The sequence below is a fragment of the Tenrec ecaudatus genome, chromosome 4 (assembly GCF_050624435.1).
Source record: "Tenrec ecaudatus isolate mTenEca1 chromosome 4, mTenEca1.hap1, whole genome shotgun sequence".
Taxonomy (NCBI): Eukaryota; Metazoa; Chordata; class Mammalia; order Afrosoricida; family Tenrecidae; genus Tenrec; species Tenrec ecaudatus.
In genome coordinates, this window is record NC_134533.1 from 27,280,138 (window position 1) to 27,304,259 (window position 24,122).

General features: G+C 42.7%; 1 protein-coding gene across 2 annotated transcripts in view; it reads right to left on the minus strand.

The window, feature by feature from the left end:
* Positions 1-24,122, minus strand: part of TTC17 (tetratricopeptide repeat domain 17) — a 115,257-nt gene that overhangs the window by 73,166 nt on the left and 17,969 nt on the right. For both annotated transcript variants that reach the window (XM_075545857.1, XM_075545858.1), the window contains exons 2-5: positions 13,449-13,538; positions 9,902-10,071; positions 8,079-8,190; positions 7,407-7,538 (exon numbers count right to left, since the gene is read on the minus strand). In XM_075545857.1, the coding sequence (XP_075401972.1) occupies positions 7,407-7,538; positions 8,079-8,190; positions 9,902-10,071; positions 13,449-13,538 (504 nt within the window). The remainder of the gene's footprint in view (positions 1-7,406; positions 7,539-8,078; positions 8,191-9,901; positions 10,072-13,448; positions 13,539-24,122) is intronic.

Genomic DNA, 24,122 nt, shown 5'->3' on the forward strand with positions numbered 1-24,122 from the left:
CTTAAAATCTAATCCAAATCTTAAGCTTCCCCAGAGTAAAGTTTTTGGATAGAGTTGGAATTGTTAGGTGCTGTCGAGTCGATTCCAACTCATAGTAACTCCATGTACAAGGTCCTGTGCCGTCCTCAGACTTCCCACAGGAACTCCATGGACAAGGGAATGAAACCCTTCCCCATCCACGCCGCCCTCACAGACTTCCCTATGAAGGAGCCCACCCAACCAGGGTCATCTCAATCCCTCGACCAAAGACAAAGCCCTCTTCCAGGGCCTAGTCCCTCCTGATAACATAACCAAAGTAGGGGAGACAAAACAGTCTGGTCATCCTTGCTTCGAAGGACCATTCTGGCTGCACCTCTTATGAGAGAGATGTTTTTTATTCTGGAGTCTATGGTACTTTCAATATTCTTTGCCAGCAGTGTAATTCAAATTGTGATTTTCCCTATTCAATATTCAACTTTCCCATACATATGAGGCGACTGAAAATACTTCTTGGACTTCTTCCTTCAGTACATCTGGCTATTGATCCCAAGCTATTTCCAGAAATGGCTGGACATCAACCAAATCTTTCTGGCACAGTACTCTAAATGTTTTTTTTCCATTTTCTTTTGATGCTTCCTATATCATTTAAGATTTTGCCATAAAATCCTTCAGAATTGTACTTTGAGGTTTGACTTTTCTTCAGTTCTTTTAGTTTGAGGGCACTCTTCCCTTTTAACTTTCTATTTCCAGGTTTTTGTACATTTCCTCATTTCACTTTAGCTAGTATACTTTCAAGAGCAAGTTTCAGATTTTTTCTGACGTCCATTTTGTTCGCTTTCTCTCTCTTTATAATTTTGCTTTCTTCCTGTATGACTGCTTTGATGTCATCTGTCTTTACTCTTGCGGTCTAATGCTTCTAATGTATTGAGATAGTTTCTAAATTCACGTGTGTATAGTGAAGGTTGTACATTGGTTCTCATGGACTTGTTTTAAATTTTTCCTGCTTTAATTTGCACTTAGAACGTGGGCAATTGATGATATATTCTGAAGTTGACTCCGTGCCTTGTTCTGACGGAGAATATTGAGCTTCTCCACTGTCCTTCCAGAGGTAGCTGATGTGATTCTCATGAGTGCCAACTGGTGTGGTCTACATGTATACCAAACCAAACCACACTGACTGCTGTTGAGTTGGTTCCGACTCTTAGTGACCCTACTGGGCAGGGAAGAAGTGCTCCTGTGAGTCTCTGGGTCTGCAACTCTTGATGGGAGTAGTGGCCCATCTTTCTTCCACGGAGCAGCTGGTGGTTTCAAACCGCTGCCCTTGCGGTTAGCCGCCCAACTCGAAGCCACGATGCCTGTGCCACCAGGGCGCCATGCATCTCCACCAAGAGTCGCTGTCATGATGTTGAAGAAGCTACGGACAACCAGGAAGTCACTGGTCCTGCAAAACCGTGTCATGCGAGCGCTCCTGTCTTCTACCACCAATGTTGTATTTTCCAAACACTGATCCTTTGTTGTTTCTGTCATGGCATTCCAATGGCCAGTAGTTAACAATGCCTCTTGATGCATGCTTGATCAATTTCAGACTGCAGAAGTTGGTAAAAATCTGTAATTTCTTCATCTTGGGAATTAATGTTCAGCGCATACAATTGAATCATAGTTGAATGAAGTAATCATCCTTTTGGGGACCGGGATACGACCCTATCACTTACAGCATTGTAGGAAAGATCTCATACTAGATCTGGAAGAGCTCTTTTTGACGATGACTGCGACATCATCCCTCCTCTGCCTGTCACTGCCAGCACGGGAAAGCAAATGATCCAATTCCAAATAACCAGCACCAGTTCATTTCTGGTCACTAATGCCTAAGATCATGATCTTCAAGCACCCCCCATTTGATTTTTGACGTCTAATTTTCATATATTCATATTCCATACATTTCTGCTCTAGTTATTAGTGAACGTTTATAATTTTCTTCTCATGTTGACATATTATCGTAGCTAATTCATAATTCATGAAGTTAAACAGAATTTCTGATAGGCTTGCTTCTTTTGTGGTTTGAATTTTTCTTTCTTTACGTATAAGGAATTTCAACCACACAAGGTAAAACAATAAGCTGAACCACAATATAAATGAATTTAAACTCAAGTACAGAAGGTTCTAATTTTGTACCTCAAAAAATTTACAAAATTTAAAATAGAAAAATATTTACAATATACATGATAGCCAAGGCTTAATAGCTTTAATTTACAAAGAGCTTATAAAAATCTAATCATAATCTAAAGATAAAATCTGTAGTAGTTCCATAATCTGGTGTCAATTTGTGGAGGGGTGGAGTCTAGCCCGTCAATGAGGTTGCAGCTTAATGACCTCATTTGGAGGTGCCACAAAGATAAATAGCTCACTGGAGGCCAGATAAACATTCACTCACTGCAAGATATTCCTGTTGACAAGACATATGGAGATATGCTGATGGCAGCCAGAGCCTGAGAGCTGGAGGAGGCAAGTGGAGACCCCTGCCAGCGCTAAGATGGTTCCACCGCCACTGGATCCACAAGACTTTCCACCCACTGGCCTGTGATCTTCCTGCATTCAGCGCCACTGCATGTGTAGCGTGAGTCTCAATAGGAATTTACAGATTGGTATGAAACATATGGCATAACTTTGAACTTATGGACTTGATCTGGACGGGGCTAGGATGTTTTCTCAATGTCCTTTGATATAAATTACTATCTTACACACATATGAGTGCCTATGAATTTGTTTCTCTAGTCAACCCAGATTAACACAAAACCCAAGAGAAATGGGCCACAAAAATAAACAGGCCATTCAAAAGTAATAAACAATGATTACTAAGTGCATGAGAAGTGTAATTTCACAAAATGAAATAGAAATTAAAAAGATACAAGCAGTCCTTTTATAAAAATTGGCAGTGGTTAAAAAGTGCTAATCATCAGTATTAAACTATATATTAACTTCAGATTATTTACTGTAGAAAATGTTAGGTTAACTAACACACCATTACTGGCTGACAATTTGCATGTGTGTAAAAAGCCTTGAAAATAAGATACCCTTTGATGGTCACAATTCCAACTATTAAAATTTTATTTTAGAAGAATAATTCAGCTTGAAGTATAAAGATGCACAATAATACAAATCCAAAAGAATATGTTATAAACCAGTAATTATCTGAGTTGAGAAACAATAATTTTTACTTTCTCTTTTATATATTTTTATGTAGTCTGAACTTAAAAAAAATCATTTTATTAGGGACTCATACAACTCTTATCACAATCCATACATACATCAATCGTTTCAAGCACATTTGTACATTCATTGTCCTCATCATTCTCAAAACATTTGCTCTCCACTGAAGCCCCTGGCATCAGCTTATTTTTTCCCCTCCTTCCGTACTCCCTCATGAACCCTTGATAATTTATAAATTATTATTTTGTCCTATCTTGCCCTGTCTGGCATCTCCCTTCACCCCCTTTTCTGTTGTCCGTCCCCCCAGGGAGGAGGTCACATGTAGATCCCCGTAATCAGTTCCCCCTTTGCAGCCCACCCTCCCTCTACCCTCCCAGTATCACCACTCACACCACTGGTCCTGAGGGGATCATCCGCCCTGGATTCCCTGTGTTTCCAGTTCCCATCTGTACCAGTGTACAGCCTCTGGTCTAGTCAGGCTTGCAAGGTAAGATTCAGATCATGATAGTGGGGGTGGGGAGGCAGCATTTAGGAACTAGAGGAAAGTTGTATTTTTCATTGTTGCTACATCGCACCGACTGACTGACTCGTGTCCTCCCTGAGACCCTTCTGTAAGGGGATGTCCAGTGGCCTACCAATGGGTTTTGAGTCTCCACTCCACACTCCCCACCTCATTCACTATGGTAAGATTTGTTTGTTCTAATGATGCCTGATCTTTTTATAAGAATTGTTTTCCTTAAAAGTTAGTTTTAAGATTAAAACATTAAGTTTAATCCTGTATTATCTATCACAAAAAAATTTTATCTTTAAGAAAAGCATATGATTTTTGAGTGGTCCAATGAAAGATTTTACCACTCTGAATACATCAGCTATGAACTTCTACTACATGGAACTGGTCAAAGGAGACTACATTTTTGCAGTTTTCTTTGAGGGTGAATTTTTCTCTGAACTAACACATGTAGGAAGTGTTTTTTTGTATTAATAAGACAATTTGTGTTTTACCTTTTATTTTCAGAATTAAATACTGACTTGGGACAAAAAAGCCTACTAAAATTTGGCCTGAATACTGAAAAATATTATCTTAAGCAGAATAGCAAATTGGAAGAGGAAAATACCTACTTAAAAATAACCTTTTAATACAAGATTTCCCATAAAACCTCCCCTAAATCTATAAATGATGACCACACTCTCTTTCCTTTAGGAACATGTTTTCTTCCTGGCCACAGTCACTTAAATACCCTTCTCAGTCTTCTCTGCTTCAAAGTGAAATGTGGGACTGCCACAGGCTTGGGCCGACTTTGTTTCAAACTCCATCCTCCCCTTGCTGAACAGTTCTGTGGCTTTCAAATCCCTTTATTTAATGATTCTTCTTCTCCTTCTTTGCATCCAGCTTTGACCTCTCTTAGAATTTAAGACTTAGATAACAAAACAAAAAATTCCCACTACCACTGAGTCAGTTTCCCCCATGGTGACCCCATTTAGGTTTTGTAAGGCTTTGTAAATCTTTATGAGAGGAGACCACCTCATCTTTCTCCTGAGAAGTGGCTGAGAGGTCCTCCACCTGAAGTCAGCAATCCAAGGCTTACCTGACAGCACCGCCAAGACTCTATAGGTATTTCAAGTTTCACGTGGTAAAAACAGCTTGAGCCTCTTCTCCCACCTCCAACCCTGCTCCTTCTCTAAACTGATCAAGTGAGAAATGTACAGTCTCCCTCATTCCTACTGATTCTTCTTCTCCTGAACTGAGCCATCAGCTTCTGTAACTCCTAAACACATACTGAAACCATTTGATTCCATACAGTTCCTCTACTAACCACTCAGGTTCAAAGCAAAAGCACCGTGCTCCTGAACCACTGCAGCAGCCTTTCAGGACTGCCTTCATGCCTACGACCTGTCCCGGTGTCTGTCTTCATGCCTACGACCTGTCCTGGTGTCTGTCTTCATGCCTACGACTTGTCCTGGTGTCTGTCTTCATGCCTACGACCTGTCCTGGTGTCTGTCTTCATGCCTATGACCTGTCCCGGTGTCTGTCTTCATGCCTATGACCTGTCCCGGTGTCTGTCTTCATGCCTACGACCTGTCCTGGTGTCTGTCTTCATGCCTACGACCTGTCCTGGTGTCTGTCTTCACGCCTACGACCTGTCCTGGTGTCTGTCTTCATGCCTACGACTTGTCCTGGTGTCTGTCTTCATGCCTACGACCTGTCCTGGTGTCTGTCTTCATCCCTATGACCTGTCCTGGTGTCTGTCTTCATTCCCTATGACCTGTTTCGGATGTGTCTTCATTCCCTATGACCTGTCCTGGTGTCTGTCTTCACGCCTACGACCTGTCCTGGTGTCTGTCTTCATTCCCTACGACCTGTCCTGGGTCTGTCTTCATTCCCTATGACCTGTCCTGGTGTCTGTCTTCATTCCCTATGACCTGTTTCGGATGTGTCTTCATTCCCTATGACCTGTCCTGGTGTCTGTCTTCACGCCTACGACCTGTCCTGGTGTCTGTCTTCATGCCTATGACCTGTCCTGGTGTCTGTCTTCATCCCTATGACCTGTCCTGGTGTCTATCTTCATGCCTCCGACCTGTCCTGGTGTCTGTCTTCATTCCCTACGACCTGTCCTGGTGTCTATCTTCATTCCCTATGACCTGTCCTGGTGTCTGTCTTCATCCCTATGACCTGTCCTGGTGTCTGTCTTCATTCCCTATGACCTGTCCTGGTGTCTGTCTTCATCCCTATGACCTGTCCTGGGTGTCTGTCTTCATTCCCTATGACCTCTCCTGGCTCATCATGCTCTAGCCGCACTCGGCTGATTCTGAATACGTGCCTTGGGCTCATCCTGGCATTAGTGTTTCTCTCTTGTTCTGTCTGCTCTTTGCGTTTCGGCTGCTTCTTGCCCTAGATGCCAGCTTAAATTTCATCTTTCCAGAGAGGACAACCTAACCTTTCAATCTAAAGTACACACCCAGTTACTCTCTAGCTTTAATTTTCTAAGGACCACCTACTACTATGGTCTACTGTCAACTAACCATCCTCTGAAGGATAATTTAAATCCGGGGCTAGTACGCCAGTTTCCTCTTATTACTCATCAAGTTCTGAGAATGCAAAATGTTCAACATTACCTTCAAAACCAAGATGAAGAAGGTAACTTAGCTATGCAAATAAACACATAAAGTTCTTGAAAAATCAGAGACTACATTAGCATTTGTGTCTGACAATTTCCCTCCTGACATGCACAGCTGTACTTTTGAACAAACTGCATGGAAACGTCACACATACACATCCCTGGCTTCCCATCGCTATCATTAATGCTGTGTGGGGACTAGCATAGGCACAGAGGAAAGCAGAACCCGTTTTTCTAGATTTCCATGTTATCCTGAACGATACCTCTAAATTCTTGGGTCCTGTTACACAATTCCTTGTTTCCTTTTAAAAAGAAGATGCTCCACTATAAGAAGATTACAGAAAGATTTCATAGTTGGTGGTGATTCTTTTTCTTGTTCGGGGAACGGTGGTAATTTATGTATAAGGGGCTTCAAAAAGCTCATGGAGAAATGGAATGAAAAGATAATGGAATTTTTCATGAACTTTTCAAACGCTTTTGTATTGTATGCAGGTATATCATCAACAGTACAATGTTGAATTTTCTTTAAAAACCAAAAGCAAACTAAACCCTATGCCATTGGGTCAATGCACAGCTACCACCTGCGGCAGCGTGGAACTGCTCCAGAGTTGGAGACGGTCAGTAGGCCTTTGGTGGACATACACTGACTTATCTTCCTCCCACACAGCAAAGTGGCTGACAGATCTGAATGGTCGCCCAACCCTTAATCCATTGGGCCACTAAGGGGGGAGGGGGCTCACTGAAACTTCTAACATGCTCTAAATACATGTAGGGGCTTCAAAAAGTTTGTGGAATGTAGAATGAAAATACAAGTTTTTCACAAATTCTTTTTAGTTCCTTTGTATAAACTACCTTGTAGGCCCTATTGCTTCTATTGGTGCATGAATTGGTTTTTCATGCAGCAGTTACAATGAAACAATTTTCAGTCCCTTTTCTGGTAAGGGACTGATATATCAGTGTTTCTCCCAAGCTTGAACCATACTGCTTAAGTTAATGTACTTGTACATTAAAATCACCTTCGAGACAACAAGCAGCTGGGGACCAGTTTTCTGAAGGAGGAATAATGTGTTTGCACAGTCTCCTGACTAAGTCCCTGCCCCTTACCTTCCGCAGGCCTTCGAGAATGAGGTGGCCCAGGTCGTCCACACTTCTTCCTAATCGTGTAGAGAAATACTCAAAGACTGGATCTTCCTTAGGCAGTAGAGGGGCAGAGAGATTAACTCTCTCTTGTACACCCTGAAAGAGAAAGGAGATGACAGGTCTTCAAAGGCAAGTAGTTTGCTGTTCTGCTCTATTTGCTTTACGGAGATTGTAAGAAGTAGGTCACATACACACACAGGCAAAGCTCCAAGATGGGAGTTCAGTTCGACCACCAGAGTAACGTGCCTCACTGAAGCAAAGCACACGAACTTTCTGCTTCCTCACTGCATGGAAAAGTGAGTTTCACTACGCTGTAGGCAATAAGTTCCCAAGCTGACTTGGTTGAACGCTCCCCTTTCAGAAAAAAAATTACTCAGTGCCTCCTAGCAATTAAAACTTTGTCCTACTGCTCATAAAGTGTAGGTTCTCTGCCTTTGCACCCTCTATTGTTTCAGCACCCTTCAGGGGGCGCTATCGGCCACTCTCGCAAACACTGCAATAGTCTTCACAAAGCACAATAAAACCCAGTAGGGCTATATATTCTTATAATCTGTCTATGTAATAAAGAAGAATTAAAAGAAAAATAATATGAGAAATTTAAAAAATGATAAAAGATTCCCAAAGTTTTCTACTTACCCGTAAGTGCTGAAAAGCATGGATACTATATGGAAGTTCTAGAATTTTAGTACAGTGAGGTTTCTCAGGGTCAGGAGGGACAGGAGACTCTGTGTCTATATAATCTTCAGGGCTACGATAAAGGACAGGAAGCAATAAATAAAAGATAGTATTATTTAAGAAACGTCAATTTTATTTTCTCAATTCTCGACTGTACAATCCATAGTCAACTTTCGTATCTTTTCACAGAGCTGTTATTAAAAAAACTTACTGCTCTTGAGTGGCTTCTGACTCCTATGACCCTATAGGACAGAACAGAACTTCCCCTTTGGGTTACCAAGGCTGTAAATCTACACGAGCAGGTAGCCTCATTGTTCTCCCTCAGAGTGGCTGGTGGGTTTGAACTGCTCACCTTATAGTTAACAACCCAATACGAAACCCACTGGTGAAGAGTGAAATGTCTTAATGTGGCTTTTCTACCCGAGACTATGTAAAGCACACCAAATGATTAATTAGGTAGGACTATCCAAATAAGGCTTGTGTATCATTAATAGAGGGGCAGTTTTCCTGACCACCCTCGGGTGATAAGGATGAGCAGTCTTTGAAGAGAAAGAGAAATCCCGGAGGACCATTTTAGAAGAGCACGTCTTGAGTGGCGAGGTCCTGGACACCAGATGCGCTCGAGACTGAGAGCAACAGCGCTTCAGGGACCTTCTACTGGCCCTACACTATGGAACTGTGACCCAGAGTGACAGGGGCTGCCTTCCTGGCCTCTGGAGACAAAGGCCAAGGGACCATGTGGCTGAGAGCCTGAGAGAGGCTTGGATGCTGGCAGAGGAGACCAATGACTATCTCTGTACTGTTTTCTTGTGGTAAACTACTGAGTTCCACATCATCCCCCCTGCCCCCCACCCAAAACCAAACTCACTGTCCTCAAGTCGATTCTGACTCATGGTAACCCTATAGGGCAGGTAGAGCTGTCCCTGTGGGTTTCTGAGACTGTAATTCTTTACAGGAACAGAGAGCTTCATCTTTACCTCAGGGAGCAGCTGGTGGTTTGGAGGTGTTGACCTTTTGGCAGGCAACCCAACGTATAGCCATTACCCACCAGGGTTCCGGCCTCCCCAATTACACCCCTTAATTGTGAGTACTGGCTGTGAATTCTGTGGGCCCAATGCAATGACTTATGGAATCCAGCAGAGTGGTGTAGGAAGAATGGTTGGTGTTAAAGTAGGGAAAGAAGGATGGAGCTTGGAAGCTTGTCTGGCTCCTGCCTCGTGCAACAGGAAGCCAGAGGTCAGACGATGGCCTCCCACTGCCGTCTGTTGCACCACTACACCACCAGGGATCCTCTCAAAACTATGGAACTTTCATGAGGTTGCGAGGTATCCTTACACAGGAACCACACTAATCTTTGTGCTGTTCCGATTGTAATACATGTGCTGCCGAAGTCAGTGCTAATTTAACACTAGCTGTTAAATTAGTGTTAACTATTTTAAGAATTCAACTTAAAGGGAGATAAGTCAACAAAGGGAGTAGATGGTACAAAGAATGCCAAGATGCTGGAGTTTTTCAAAGCTAGCACATACTGCTACCATCTCCAGCAATGTTAGACTGACGCAGCCTTCCGTCGAAGTGCCTGTCTTTAAATTTGTGCCTATTTCTTGATATACCAGCCAATTTCCTAGTGTGGCTTTATGTATTATTAATGGGTTTGAAAGAATTGTAGGTGTGGTACATACTGTGATCTTACAAATTTCGAAACTCAGTTGTGATTAAAACTTACTCTCTTCGGAGGAGTTCCCTACTTACTTCAGAAAGGTCCACTTAGAAAAACTTCTTACCTGATGTCTTTACTCTCCAGAGTTATGTATGTGCCATCATACAGATCCAGGTCCCCCAGGGGCACCTTGGCCTTGATGCAGTCTGGATCTTCTTTATTGTGCCTTTGTTCCAGGCCTGTATCTCGGTCCTCATTTTCTTCTATGTGAATTTTTTGAGCAACTAATTGCTTCTGTTAGGAAGAAAATGTAAACAGAATGGAAGCTTCTATGATTGTGAAAAATGAGAATTTAATGAGTGCTGAAGAAGGGAGAGAAGTCTTTCAGAAGAAAGACAAAGCATGGGCTCAGGGTTCTGAGGATCTCATAGGCTAACTTAGCCCGGCTTTTCTAGAAAGCTATCCACACCCAGAAAATGACTTTACTGCTACTCTGCCTCCAGAAACGGCAGACCAACTTCCCTTCCCTTGACAGTGTCTGTCTTTATTCAAGTTACTGATTTCCCAATATTCTTTTTCCAATTGGATAGATGAATGCTCCATACACGTTTCAATGTGTTCCTTCTTTCACCTATTGGCCAATCTGTCTCTATTTTATTATACATCATTCAGTTTTCTACTGTGGTATTTAAACAAACAAAAGCATGACTCCAGAAAATGGCACATCACCTCCTTTATAAGGTGCTCACTAATGCCCTAGAGAGCCAGGTCTACCAACTTACCTTTCCTGGCACAGGAGGGCTCACCAATTCAAAAACCTTTGAATTACTCACACACATCAGGTCGTTTCAGTCCGAGATGCTAAGCATATTCATACCGCTACCTGGAATACTCTCCCCTACTGCCTGGTGGTTAATGCCCTCGGCTGGCAGCTTACTGAGACGCTGGAGGCTCAAGTATGCCCAGACGTGCCTCTGCAGAGAAGCCTGGTCATTGGCCATTGAAAAATCAGCCACGGCCTGGAAGTCTCATGGAGCACAATTCTTCTCTGGGACACATACGGGCTCACCATGAGCCAGAACTGACTCAAAGGCAACTAACCACTGGCTTACTTGATCCTGGCTAATACAACAGCTGTTTCCACATATTTGTCACTCAATGATGCCAGGCACCGGATTAATGAAAATAACTATCTTTCTAATCACTCAAATAAAAAAACCTGGAGTTATTCTTGCCTCTTCATCTGTCTCTCTCTTCCTACCCCACTACCCTTGGCCTACACCCTGTGACTAGTAGTTTTGTTGTTGCTTCTGTGTTCTATGCTGCCCGCAGGCCCAGGCTTAGACATGACGTTTTGGTTGGGGTACTATCTCAAAGTAAGATCTGCCCTACAATGCAATTTGGGAAGTTGAAGATGTAATAATTGAACTACAGGATAGCCGTGGTACAGCGAATCACTTCATGTGGCAGTAGTCTTATAACGGCCACCAAATGGCTGGTGGTGGTGGGTGTCCTCCAGTTGGCTCTAGTTCGTAACGACCCTAAGCACAGAGGAATGCAGCACTGCTCGGTCCTGCGCCATACTCCCAACTGCTCGGCTTGAGCCCATGAAGCAGCCGCTGCATCCATCCAGCTCCTTGACAGTCTGACTCTTCGCTGACCTTTTCCTCTAGGAAGCATGCTGTCTTTTTCCAGGGACTGGTCTCTCCTGATAACATGTCCAAAGCACATGAAACCAAGTCTCACCGTCCTTGCTTCAAAGGAGCATTGTAACTGTACTTCCAACACAGATTTGTTTGCTCTTCTGGCTGTACATGATACTTTCAAAATCCTCCAAACACCGTCATTCAAATGCATCAATTCTTTAAAAACTTTTTTATTATCAATCATTTGATTGGGGGGAATCTCTTACAGATCTTATAATAATCCAAAATTCAATTGTATTAAGCACACTTGTACATATGTTGCCAGCATCATTTCCAAAACATTTTCTTTCTACTTGAGTCCTTGGTATCAGCAATTTTTCTCCTCCGCCCCCCTCCCATCCACGCTTGTGAATCCTTGATCAATTATATATTATTATTATTATGCATCAATTCTTCTGTGGTTTTCTTTATCCAGTGTCCAACTACCATATGCATAAGAGGTGACTGAAAATACCCTGCTTTGGTCAGGCGCACCGTAACCCTCAAAACACCATCTTGTTCTTGAACATCTGAAAAGGTCGTATGCAGCAGGCTTTCCTGTGGACTGCGTAGGAATACGCAAATGTGAGGTGCTGGTGGTCACTGACAAGGTCGGACAGCTGGTTAATAATGTAGGTAAGGTGTACGACCACTTGTGAGATGTGTAGAGCTGTTGTAGAGGGGGAAGAGGGATCACACTGCTGTCAGGAAAGAGGAACCTGGAGTGGAGCATGTCCTTTGGGCCTGAGATGCTTGTAGCTGATGAGCCTCCTTGACCCAGGAGACAGAGAGCTGTGACAACGAAGATGGGGACAGCAAGAAACTGCGAGCAGCTGCCGAGAATCGGTGACAGCAAGGGCAGAAAGAGGAGTCCAGCAAGAGATGGCATGATGGCCTTCCAAACCCACATATTGAGAAAGCTTGAGTGCCTCTGGACAGGAGGGGGCTTGCTGGCAGAGTGCCATGGGAAGGATGGTGGGTGTTGAACTGGTCAAAAGCCTGGAGGGTGCAGATATATCTGGCCTCTGCCTTGGACTGTGGATCTTATTTTTATCCATTTATTTGACGCCGTTGGTCTTGATTCTCTCTTCTTGGCCACTGCTCCCATGCCACTTTGACAATGGTTCAGTTCCACTGTGGTCCCCCAGGGCACGTTAACTCCTGTTGCACTGCAGACCCACTGTCCCCATTCTACGTGAGCAGGATGGCTCTCACCCTGCCATCAAGCTCTGTTCCCTCCTCTTGCATGGAACCTGCCAGTCCCCTCGACTCCACAGAGCAGTGGCACCAGGGACCATGCCTGCTTCTTATTTTGCAAATTACTTACTCTGCCTCCAACTTCCAGTTCCTTAAACATTTGGATTAGGTTAACAATGTACCTTTGAGTTTTGGCAAGGAAAAACCACCCAATTCCCAAATTAACTGGTACTGTTAGCTATGGAGCAAAACCCGCTTAGGAAAACCAGCGCTGGAGATGGGTAACATGGATGGCTGATTTGCTTATTAACAAAGCTGCTCAGGTTTCATCCCCACTAACTGCCATCACGTTTCCAGGGTACAAGGTGATTAGTAACAAAAAAACATCTTTTGAAAACACTGAAAACTTGCTACCTTTAGATATTTTACCAAATACTTCTTCCAGAAACACATATCCTGTTCACATTTTGTGGGAAAACGTAAACACACAGTGAGTCCAGAGGGAGGCGCACAGCCCAGGCGAGGCTCGTCTTTCTCTCACTACTGCGCAACGCCACTCCAATTATGTGGTTAAAAAAAGTGATCTACGAAAGGGCGTACATTTCTGCAGAAGTCAGTAGTAGCAGGTCCAACAAATAATACGAGCGCAACTCTTCTTTGAACATAAACTAACCAACAGTAACAGCCAAGCCCACTGTCAGCATGGCGACCTTCACTCTGGGTGACCCAAGAGCTCCTGTGGGTTTGCAATCAAGTGCCAGGTGCACAGCACATGCCCAATTGCCTCACCTCTAATTCTTTGAGGTAGTTAACTGTTGATTCTTGTCTCATTAGTATGACTAAGTCATGGGGATGCTTCAAGTTCATTGGTGAATCCACCTGCAAGCAAGCAACAAAAATATGTAACTATAGTGTAGAAAACACGGAATTTCATTTGAGTTAACAAAAACCAAAAGCTAAACTCACTGCCATAGAGTTGATCGGACTCAGAGTGACCCTGTAAGATGGGTTAGAACTGCCCTTGTTTATAAGTTTCCAAGACTGTAACTCTTTGTGGGTGTAGGAAAGCCTCAACTTTCTCTTGTGGAGTGGCTGATGGTTTCAAACTGCTGACCTCATGGTTAGCAGCGCAACTCGTAACCAGTACCCCACCAGGCCTCCTTCTGAATCAACAAACAAAAAAACCAAGCTCACTGCCATCAGTCAATTCTCACTCATGGAGACCTACAGGGCTGAGTGGAACTGCCTCTGTGGGTTTCCAAGACTGTAACCCTTTACAAGAGTATGAAGTCTCATCTTTCTCCTTCTGAGTGGCTGGTGGTTTCAAACTGCTGACCTTACAGTTAGCAGCCCAACATGTAACCATTATGTCACTAGGACTCTTCTGGATTAACAAAGGTACTCCTTTTATATGCTTTAAATTACTGTTCAATCACTAACCAGTGTTAAGCATTCAGAAAAACCCAGGAGCATTTTCCAAAATAGATCACACATGAATTTGAGAAACAATAATGGCAAGTTCAGTAGCTATATGCCTTGAACCCCCACTTGAAAGAGGGGGCTGTTGAAGCAAATATTCTGACTTGACAGGTTCTCTGGCAGTGTCAAGAATAGTAGTAACTTGGCAATGAATGAAAACACAACTTTTTAAACAGCTGTTTTATGCACTTTTTTTCTTTCTTAAGTGAAGTCCTGCCTTGATAAAATGCATATTCTATACCTGAGTAGGTTTGGAATCAATAAAAAGGGGAATATTATAAAGAACTCCATTTGAAGGCTATTTGTAGAAGCTATAAACCAAAGATAAAATAACCTTGAGATTTATTACTTAGCTCTCGTGTCTCTGGGTCACACACAAAGGACTGAGATGTGGAAAAGGAGGAATAATAAGCCTCACATGCTGGTAGGAAAAAGGCTTATAAAGGCCCTTGTTGTTTGGAGGGTCATTTGACAGCATACATCAAAATGTCAAAGTATATGCATACCTGTCAGCCTAATAATTCAATCTTATCCTACAGAAATTCTTACACAAGTAGAAAAGATATATAAAAGGATGTTCACTACTACCATATTATTTTTCACAATAGAAAATACGAATATTGTATGATGTGTGAATTATATGACAGTAAGTGTTAGGAAAAAAATTAAAGAAAACAAAGATCACTCAAAACAAAGAGGACAGTAGCAATGTTTACATGCAAATTGCATGTGAGACAGATGTATTACCAGATGTGTTCTGTGTTTTCAAATCACCAAAAAATGTACTTATTCAATATAAAAAACCAAAACACAACAACAAAGAGGTCCCTATTTCCTGTCACTGTGAGCATCTTATTTTTAAATGCAGCATTATTTTCCTCTAATGTGTCTTTTCAACAGGGGTGAAGGGAGACAGCAGATGGTAAAAATACTAAAATAAAAATAATTTATAAATTATCAAGAGTTCACAAGGGTGGGAGAGGAAAAAAAGAGGAACTGATACCAAGGGTTCAAGTAGAAAGAAAATGTTTTGGAAATGATGGATGGTGACATGTACAAATGTGCTTGTGCAGACTGATGTATGGATTGTTATAAGACATGTAAGAGTCCCCAATAAAATAATTAATTTTTTAAAAGTGTTTTATGTCAAGATATCTTTATTGTTTAAAGATTCATATAAAGTTATTTTATCTTATATTTTAGTAAATTTAAAATGTTAGCTCACATTTCCTACAAATTTGAAACAGGGAAAATCTTATAAGTATGGGAAAAAAAGGAATAACCTAAATCCATCAATAAAGAAATAGGGGAACCTATCATCCAATGGAATGAGGTGTGGAAAAACCTGACCTGCTATTGTGGAAAGGTGCCCTCAATGTGTAGTTTACAAAAGCAATCAAGAATACCAGGTAAATGCTGGCATGGAGTAGGGAACCAGTGGAGAGGTCTCAGGGACCAGCCCCAAACCCAACTACGTGGACAGCTGCCCCTCCTCCCAGAAGAATTTACTTCAGAGGACAGCACTGAAGCTGCAGCTCAGGGAGAGGGAAGAGAGAGTGGAGCAAAGCCTGACCCACCAAGCCTTGAGGATGACCATATGTCCGGCCCCACTATGAGACAAGACATCTCTCACTGACCCATGGCCCTACAGGAGACAACACTGGAGACAGTGTCGGAATTGCACTCGATCTGAACCCACCACACCGAGGCAAAACACTAAGGGCGTGCAACAGAACAGCAAGGGGAGCAAAGCAAGAGAGTCCCCAGGGAATACCTAAAATAGACTTTGGGGTGAGAGCTAGGCACCCCATCAGACTCAACTGGAAAACACTCCTAAAGAACAACAAACAGTCCTTGAACTAACTACAGACTTTTCTTTTTTGTTGTTATTGTGTTGTGTTTTTTGTCATTGGCTTGTTGTTGTTTTGTTGTATATTGTTGCTTGGTTTTGCACTGTCTTGTTTTTGTGCATGTTATTATTTCGGCAGGTCTGTCTAAATAAGATAGGCTGGATGAAAAAGCTGGAGGAGAAAACAACTGACCGACAGTTCCGGGGAAACATGGGACGGGGATAGGAAGTGCCATTAACAAACCCAGGGACAAGGGAACAATATGTGATCAAAATCGGTGGTGAGGAGGGTATAGGAAACCTGGTAGGGTGTGATCAAGGATAAGGTAATCAAGAGGAATTACTGTAACCCAAATGAAGGCTGAGCATGACCGTGGGACAAGAGGAAAGTAAAAGGAAATAGATGAAAGAGCTAGGAGGTAAAGGGCATTTATAGAGGTCTAAATAAAGGCATGTACATAGGAGGCAAAGGGAATGTACAGAGGTCTAAATAAAGGCATGTACATATGTAAATATATCTATATATGAAGATGGGGAAATAGATTTATGTGCATATATTTATAGGTTTAGTATTAAGGCAGCAGATGGACCTTCGGCCTCCACTTTAGTACTCCCTCAATGCAAGAACACTTTGTACTATTAAATTAGCATTCCATGATGCTCATCTTCCCGACATGATCATTGAAGACAAATGGGTGCATAAGCAAATGTGGTGATGAGAGCTGATGGTGGCTGGCTATCAAAAGATATAGTGTCTGGGGTCTTAAATGCTTGAAGGTAACAAGCAGCCACTTAGCTCGGAAGCAACAAAACCCACATGGAAGAAGCACACCAGCCTGTGTCATCACCAGGTGTCGAAAGGATGAGGTGTCAGGCATTAAAGAACAAAATATCATATCATTGTGAATGAGGAGGAGTGTGGGGTGGGGACCTAAAGCCCATCTAAAGGCAACTGGACATCCCTTTAAGGAAGGGTCGTGGGGAGGAGACGAGCCAGTCAAGGTGAAGTGTAGCAACGATGAGACATACAACTTTCCTCTAGTTCTTAAATGCTTCCTCCCCACCCACTAACATGATCCCAATTCTACTTTACAAATCTGGCTAGACCAGAGCATGTACACTGGTACAGATAGGAACTGGAAACACAGGGAATCCAGGGCAGATGATCCCTTCAGGGCCAGTGCTGAGAGTGGTGATACGGAGAGGGTGGAGGGAGGGCGGGGTAGAGAGAGGGGGAACGGATTACAGAGATCTACATATAACCTCTTCCCTGGAGGATGGGCAACAGAAAAGTGGGTGAAGGGAGACGTCGGACAGTGTAAGATATGACAAAATAATAATTTATAAATTATCAAGGGTTCATTAGGGAGGAGGGAGAGAGAAGAAAAATGAGAGCTGATGCCAGGGGGTTAGGTGGAGAGCAAATGTTTAGAGAATAATGAGGGTAACAAATGTACAAATGTGTTTTATAAAACTGATGTATGTATGGATTGTGGTAAGATTTGTATGAGCCCCCACTAAAATGATAAAAAAAAGAACACCAGGTATAATATTTTGCTTTAAAATTACAGTTATGTATTTTTATAGATGTGTTCCTGTCTGGATTCCTCAAATAAGTTGTTCTAGTGATTTTCGGTCCCCAGAAATTAGGTTTAAGAAGGTACATTTACTTTTCTCTACAGAATTTTATGCAGGGTCTTCAAAACTGAAATGCGTATTATGAGAAAAAGCCAACTTCTACCAACTTCCTGAACAGGATCTAGTTTGAAATACTAAGATGGATAAAGTATTGGTTTGAAAAGAGCACCTATCAGAGCAACAGGAATTGTACTAAAATTGAAGCAAAGACAAATATCAAAGGCGCTTGGGTGGAAGAATGGTGAACCACTGATGTTTTACAAAAAGTTTAAGGGGAGAAATGTCTCCCCCAAGCCCCAGCAGTTACATTTTAAGAAGGAATGAGGTGATGGTGAAGTTGAAGTTAGTAGTGTTGCACTACCTACATCCCTTTATATGAAACAAGTAACCTAAATGTGTGCCCTGAGGAAGACCAAGACATAATGGCAGAAACAATAGCCTGGGTCCCGCTGGACACCACCACATGAAATAAGGCTGCGAGGTTGTTTTACAATAGGCACTACAATGATGGTGACTACTGGCAAAACTCCCGTCCATGCCCATGCTAACATCCTGGAGCGTCCAGAGGCAGGAGATGCTCCTTAGAATGCCTTTCCTTCAGACTCTCTGAAGTACACGCAGATGGTTCTCCCATGGAGAACAATCCCTTCCCCCGCTTCCGCTGGCCTTGCCCTCTCCTGCAGTTTACTTTACAACAGCACTCTGAATGGAGACGGCATCAAAAACATGAAAAGCGAGGCTTATACTTGACCACATGAGCTAAGACTCTTCTTATGAAACAATCACACCAATCTATCAGTGAAATACAGGCCAAGAGCTAGGCTTATCTCAATAAGAGGCAGACAGAGTTGCCTTTCTTTTCACAGTATCTGAAGATATTCCCAACAGCCTGGTGGTTGGGCAGGGAAAGTGTCTATAATGGAATGAATCCACCCTGACCCCACCCCCAAGTCTTTCTTTTTTAATCATTTTATTGGGGCTCATACAACTTTTATCACAATCCACACAACACGTCAATTATGTAAAGCACATTTGTACATTCATTGCTCTCATCATTCTCAAACATTTCCTCTCCACTTAAGTCCCTGGCATCAGCTCATTTTCCCCTTCCTCTCCGCTCCCCCCTCCCTCATGAACCCTTAAGAATTCATAAATTATTACTCTGTCATATCCTATACTGTCCGATGTCTCCTTCACCTACTTTTACGTTTTTTACATAAATGCGATATATTGTCACTAGCACACCAAGACTTTTATAGGAGAAAATGTAAAGGCTGCAGCCAGTGACCAGGAGGCAAAACAGCTTTACACGTGCAGGCCAGAGAAAGCCTGCTAACTTTGCATCTTTGCCATGGAGCAGGTATCTAGTAAATGACTCCATACATGTTTTCAAGTGAGGAGTGTAGAAAGAAAAAAAAAATTGGAGAAGAGGAAACAATGAGGAGGCAGTACAGTTTGGGCCAGAATTCTGTTGTGAGGAAGGACTTTTTCTTTAGAGCTTTGCGTACAGCAACTGTAGAAGTTAAAAAGCAATTTCTCTGCAGGAGGACTGGAAAGGACTCCACTGCTGTGGGGTTCTTTCTGACATGGCACCAAATGGCATGGGTCTTTGCCAGACAAAAGCTGGTTGCAGGAGAGCTATAGCCTTGCACATATTCTTATCGTGGTGCCTTCAGTTTCTTTACTTCTTCAATTCCTTGTTACAGTTTCTTTGGCAAATGCCAATCAGTTAACTATCTTTGGCGAATCTCTCTCATCAGTGGTTATGAAAGAGGGAGTGTTGGCAACTTTGCATAAACTACAACATTCACTCAACCAGGGAAGATGCCATGAGCCAGGTCTCCCAGGAATCAGTGTTGGGAACCCATTACTCCTGTCTTACATACAATGTAAGGAGAAACAATAATATGCCTTCAAAATCTCCACCATTTAAAAGAGGCTGCTAATCAAAATGTGTCAGGAATCAAAGTCTGGTAGATATACAAGGGCTCAATGCATAACCAAGATTTCAAAGCGCTTCATGGCTTTTTCACAAGAGAAAAACAACCCCGATAGCCTTTCACTGCTGCTTATGATCCAGAGCATGGAAAAAAGTTGAGCTGTATTTAACTGGCTGTATTTCAGAAGGTAAACAGCATTCTAGAGCAAAATCTGTACTGCAAGAAAAATTGACCAAAAAGCTATAAGAACCTCAAAAAGTTTGTGGAAAAAATCTATTATCTTTCCATTTATTTCTCCATGAACTTTTGGAAGCCTCTGCATGTTTGGAAATTGTTGTTAGGTGCCGTTATATTGATTTAGACTCAGAGACCCAAGTGAAAGAGTAAAACTGCCCCAGAGAGGTTTCTGGGCTGTAAACTTTATCAAGTATCATGTCCTTTGCTATGAGTCCAAAGTATGGGAGACAAAGTCTTGCCACCTTCCCTTCCAAAGAGCTTTGTGGATGCACGTCTTTCAAGACAGCTATAGTTGTTCTCCTGGTACTTCAAGGTACTCTGAATATTTTGGCAAGCACCGTCATTGAAATACATCAATTGTTCTTCTTTCACACGCATATGAGGCAACTGAAAACACCAGTGGCTTGGGTCAGGTGCACCTTAAGTCCTCAAAGTGACATTTTGCTCTTAACACTTTAAAGAAGTCTTGTGCAGCAGATTTGGCCAATTACAATATGCTCAAATATCCTAATAAAATTTTTATAACACATAAAGTATTGATGCTTATTTCGAACCACTGCCTACTTTCTATCAGGTCCTCATGGAAGTTAGCTATCACGCCAACCAGCTACCCCTGGCTTGGAACAGAGTTCTACTTGTCGATCAAGTGGTACCTTGAGGACACTTCCTTGGGAGTGTGGTCTTTTGTGTAAGAGCATGATCGGACAGAACTGATTCCTCTCTGCCACTTCGCTTGCCTTCTCCCTGGGACTCTGTGTCTGCTTCTGGGAGCATGTGGGTCACCCAATCTTGAGCGGTGCTGGCACTCCTGCAATGCTTCATAGACCTTGTATCCATGTGACTCAGCACTCACCGACCTGTGACGTGCCTGCTCCCCGCTTCACCACTCAGAACCATCAACCTGCAGCTAAGTGAGTGTGGAGAGGGTCTCGGACTGAACTGACTGAGCCAGGGTACCTCCCTAATCTAAGCTCATTCTTGTACACAGATCAGTGTCACTGTGTTCCTCTAGACAACCCAGCCTATGACAGTCCTGTCCCAAGGCTGTCTACTCTCTTTGTAGTTCTTTATGAGCCTGTGACTTTTCTTCTACTTGGAATATGAGCGGACCCAAAAGCGAAAGATATTTTCTTCCCCAAAGTTATGCATTGATTTTTTTAAAAAACAAAACAACCTGATCACTTTCAAAGAACTGTCCATTACACTTAATACATTTGTCAAATCTGCGACTCCATCTTTGAGACTTGGAGGTTTAGCAGGGGAGCACCGCTACTCGTATACCCTTGACTGAACGATGGTCCTCCCTCTAGCAGGGAGGGTCCTCCTCTTCAACGGAGCACACAGTTTTGGGAGGGACGTGCATGGAGAGGTGAGGGAGGAAGGGGACCCCCCCCTTAGCCAGCCAGATCAACCCTGATGATCAATGGATGACAGATGTCGCAGCCAGATAGCCCTCACATCCAGTGATTCCATTCTTGGAAACATTTTTCAAACTCATCTGTTTAGATGGCTGACAGCACCTCCCTCGTTTTTTTCTTCACCTTTCTACTCCGTCAAACTGCTGTCCTTTCACATCTCTCTGCATTCGCAGAAACAGAAGTCTCACAGAGCGACGTAAGGCAGTAAGGCGCACAGGGCAAAAGAGGCATGCTGTGTTATGCCCCAAACTGGCGCACTGAGGTAGCTGCATGAGCAGGTGCTTTGTTGTGGTGGTAAAACCAGTTCCGTCTGCCATAAATCAGGTCTTTTTTGTTGCACACTGTTATGCACTCTTTCAGAACCTCTAAATAGAAAGCTTGATTAACAGTCTGACCTAGTAGAGGGAGGGTGGGTTGGAAAGGGGGAACCAATTACAAGAATCTACATGTGACCTCCTCCTTGGGGGACAGACAAAAGAAAAGTGGGTGAAGGGAGACATCGGACAGTGTAAGACATGACAAAATAATAATTTATAAATTATCAAGGATTCGAGAGGGAGGGGTAGGGGGAGGGAGGGGAAAATGAGCTGATGCTAGGGCTTAGGTGGAGGGCGAATGTTTTGAGAATAATAAGGGCAATGAATGTACAAATGTGCTTTACACAACTAATGTATGTATGGATTGTGATAAGAGTTGTATGAGTTCCTAATAAAACGATTAAAAAAAAAGGTAAAGAAAAGACAATATGACCTAGTGGAATGAACTCCAAATCGATATTTTTGTCCCCTGGGGAACTTGACGGAAGTCCAGAATGAGGTTCGTCATCAATCAACATTTCACCTTTTTGTGAAATGAGAAAACCACTCTTACACTTGAGTCTTCTTGATAGTGCTGTCCCTGTAAGTTGTGTTTAACATCACACTTTCTGCAACATTTTTCCCAAGCAGGAAGCAAAACTGCAGAGCCGCATGCTGTTCTAAATCAGGCATCACAAACAATGAGGTTCAAGGGAAACTGCTTTTACGAAAAAAATGCACTGTGACCAGAGAGAACCTCCCAAGCAATGCCACTGGGTGCACTAGCTCAGAGCGAGTTGCTGGATGCTCTCCTGGCAAGAAAAAGGCCTGCTATGAAAGTTCTGCCCCGAGTGGAAATTTGTATCAATCTTTTTTCAGCACCCCCTCATATGCTCCTATCCTTATGGTTTTGGCAAAAGCCAAGTAGTTGGCTCAAACAATATTTCTTTTCAAAGCCACTGAAATCCCACCCGATTTCTTACATGTGCCTGTAATAGCATTTATTACTTTAATCTCTCTCGCAACAATTTCTCTTCCAATTTTACACTCAGCATCTGACATGGTTTCAATATCAGGTACGTTAGGTACTTAATACATTGTTAACTTTTTGGTGAAGGTTTTTAATGTACAGATGCTAGCTACTCCATTCCCATCTAAGGCAGTATCAATTCCTGGAAAGGAGCTAGAGTGGCTAAGCCACCAGAAGTCAGAAGATAAAATAAATATCCCTGACAGGTCTATGGTTTACTAATTGTATGAACTTAATCATGTATGAACAAATTATTCTGTGTCTGGGCTTCATTTCCTCATCCATAAACCGAGGGCACCCAACCAAATGACTTCCAAAATCCCTTAGGATTTTCAAATCCTATACTTAGACTTAAAATTCTCATAAAAGTATCAATTTTTTATAGAAGCAATCTAATATTCAAATAAATGATCACTCTTTCAAACAACCCATATAAATTCTTTTTTTCTTTTTAAAAATCATTTTATTGAGGTCTCTTACAGCTCTTATCACAATCCATACATGGATCCATTGTGTCAAGCACATTTATACATATGCTGCCATCATCATTTTAAAAGCATTTTCTTTCTACTGGAACCCTTGATATCAGCTCATTTTTCCCTCTCCTTCCTCTGGCCACCCTCCCTGATGAACCCTTGATAAGTTATAGATTATCATTTTCATATCTTACATCATCCTGTCGCCCTTCACCCACTTTTCTGTTGGAGGGGGTTATATGTTGATCCTTGTGATTGATGCCCCTCCCAGCCCCTTCTTCCCCTTATCCTCCTGGTATCTCTATTCTCCTTGTTGGCCCTGAGGGATTTATCTATCCTGGATTCCCCGAGTTGCATGCTCTTATCTGTAGCAGTGTGCATGTTCCGGTCTAAACTGATTCATACGGTAGAACTGAGGTCATAATAGTAGGGGGAAGGAAACATTGAAGAATTAGAGATAAGTTGTGTGTTTCAACAGTACTATATTGCACCCTGTACTATATTGCACCCTGACTCATCTCTTCCTTGTGACCAACCCACATAAATTCTTATTGACCCTAACAACAGAAAACTCGAAACCACTGCCAAGAAGCAGATTCCAATTCAAAGTGACCCTATGGGACAGGGCAGAACTGGTCCATAGTCTCAGAGGCTGTACTCTGTAAATCTTTATGGAAGTTGACTGCCTCCTCTTTCTTCTGCAGATTGGCTGGTGAGTTAGTTTATTGCGCCAACCTCGCCAATAAACACATGTGGGGTTAATAGAAGGGCGGAGGGATAAATGGCTTGGTGAGCCTTACCTTTCTAGTTCTTGGGTCTCTTGCTTTGTGATGGTCAGGGCAGGGTGCAGCTGCCTTAGCAGTTCCCTGCTTCAGCTGGCAAGGCTAACTTCCTGCAAGACATCCCCATGGAGAAGCCACATGGACCTACCCCGATGCCGCCCTGGGTGCTGGAGCAGCCATGTGGAGACCCCTGCCAGTGCTGAGATGCTTACACATTCACTGCCTCGGCTTTCCTCCTGCCGTCAGCATCATAGTGTGTGTTTTGTGAGATGGAGGAGGACTTTGTGGATTGGTGTTGGACATATGGGTTAATGTGTT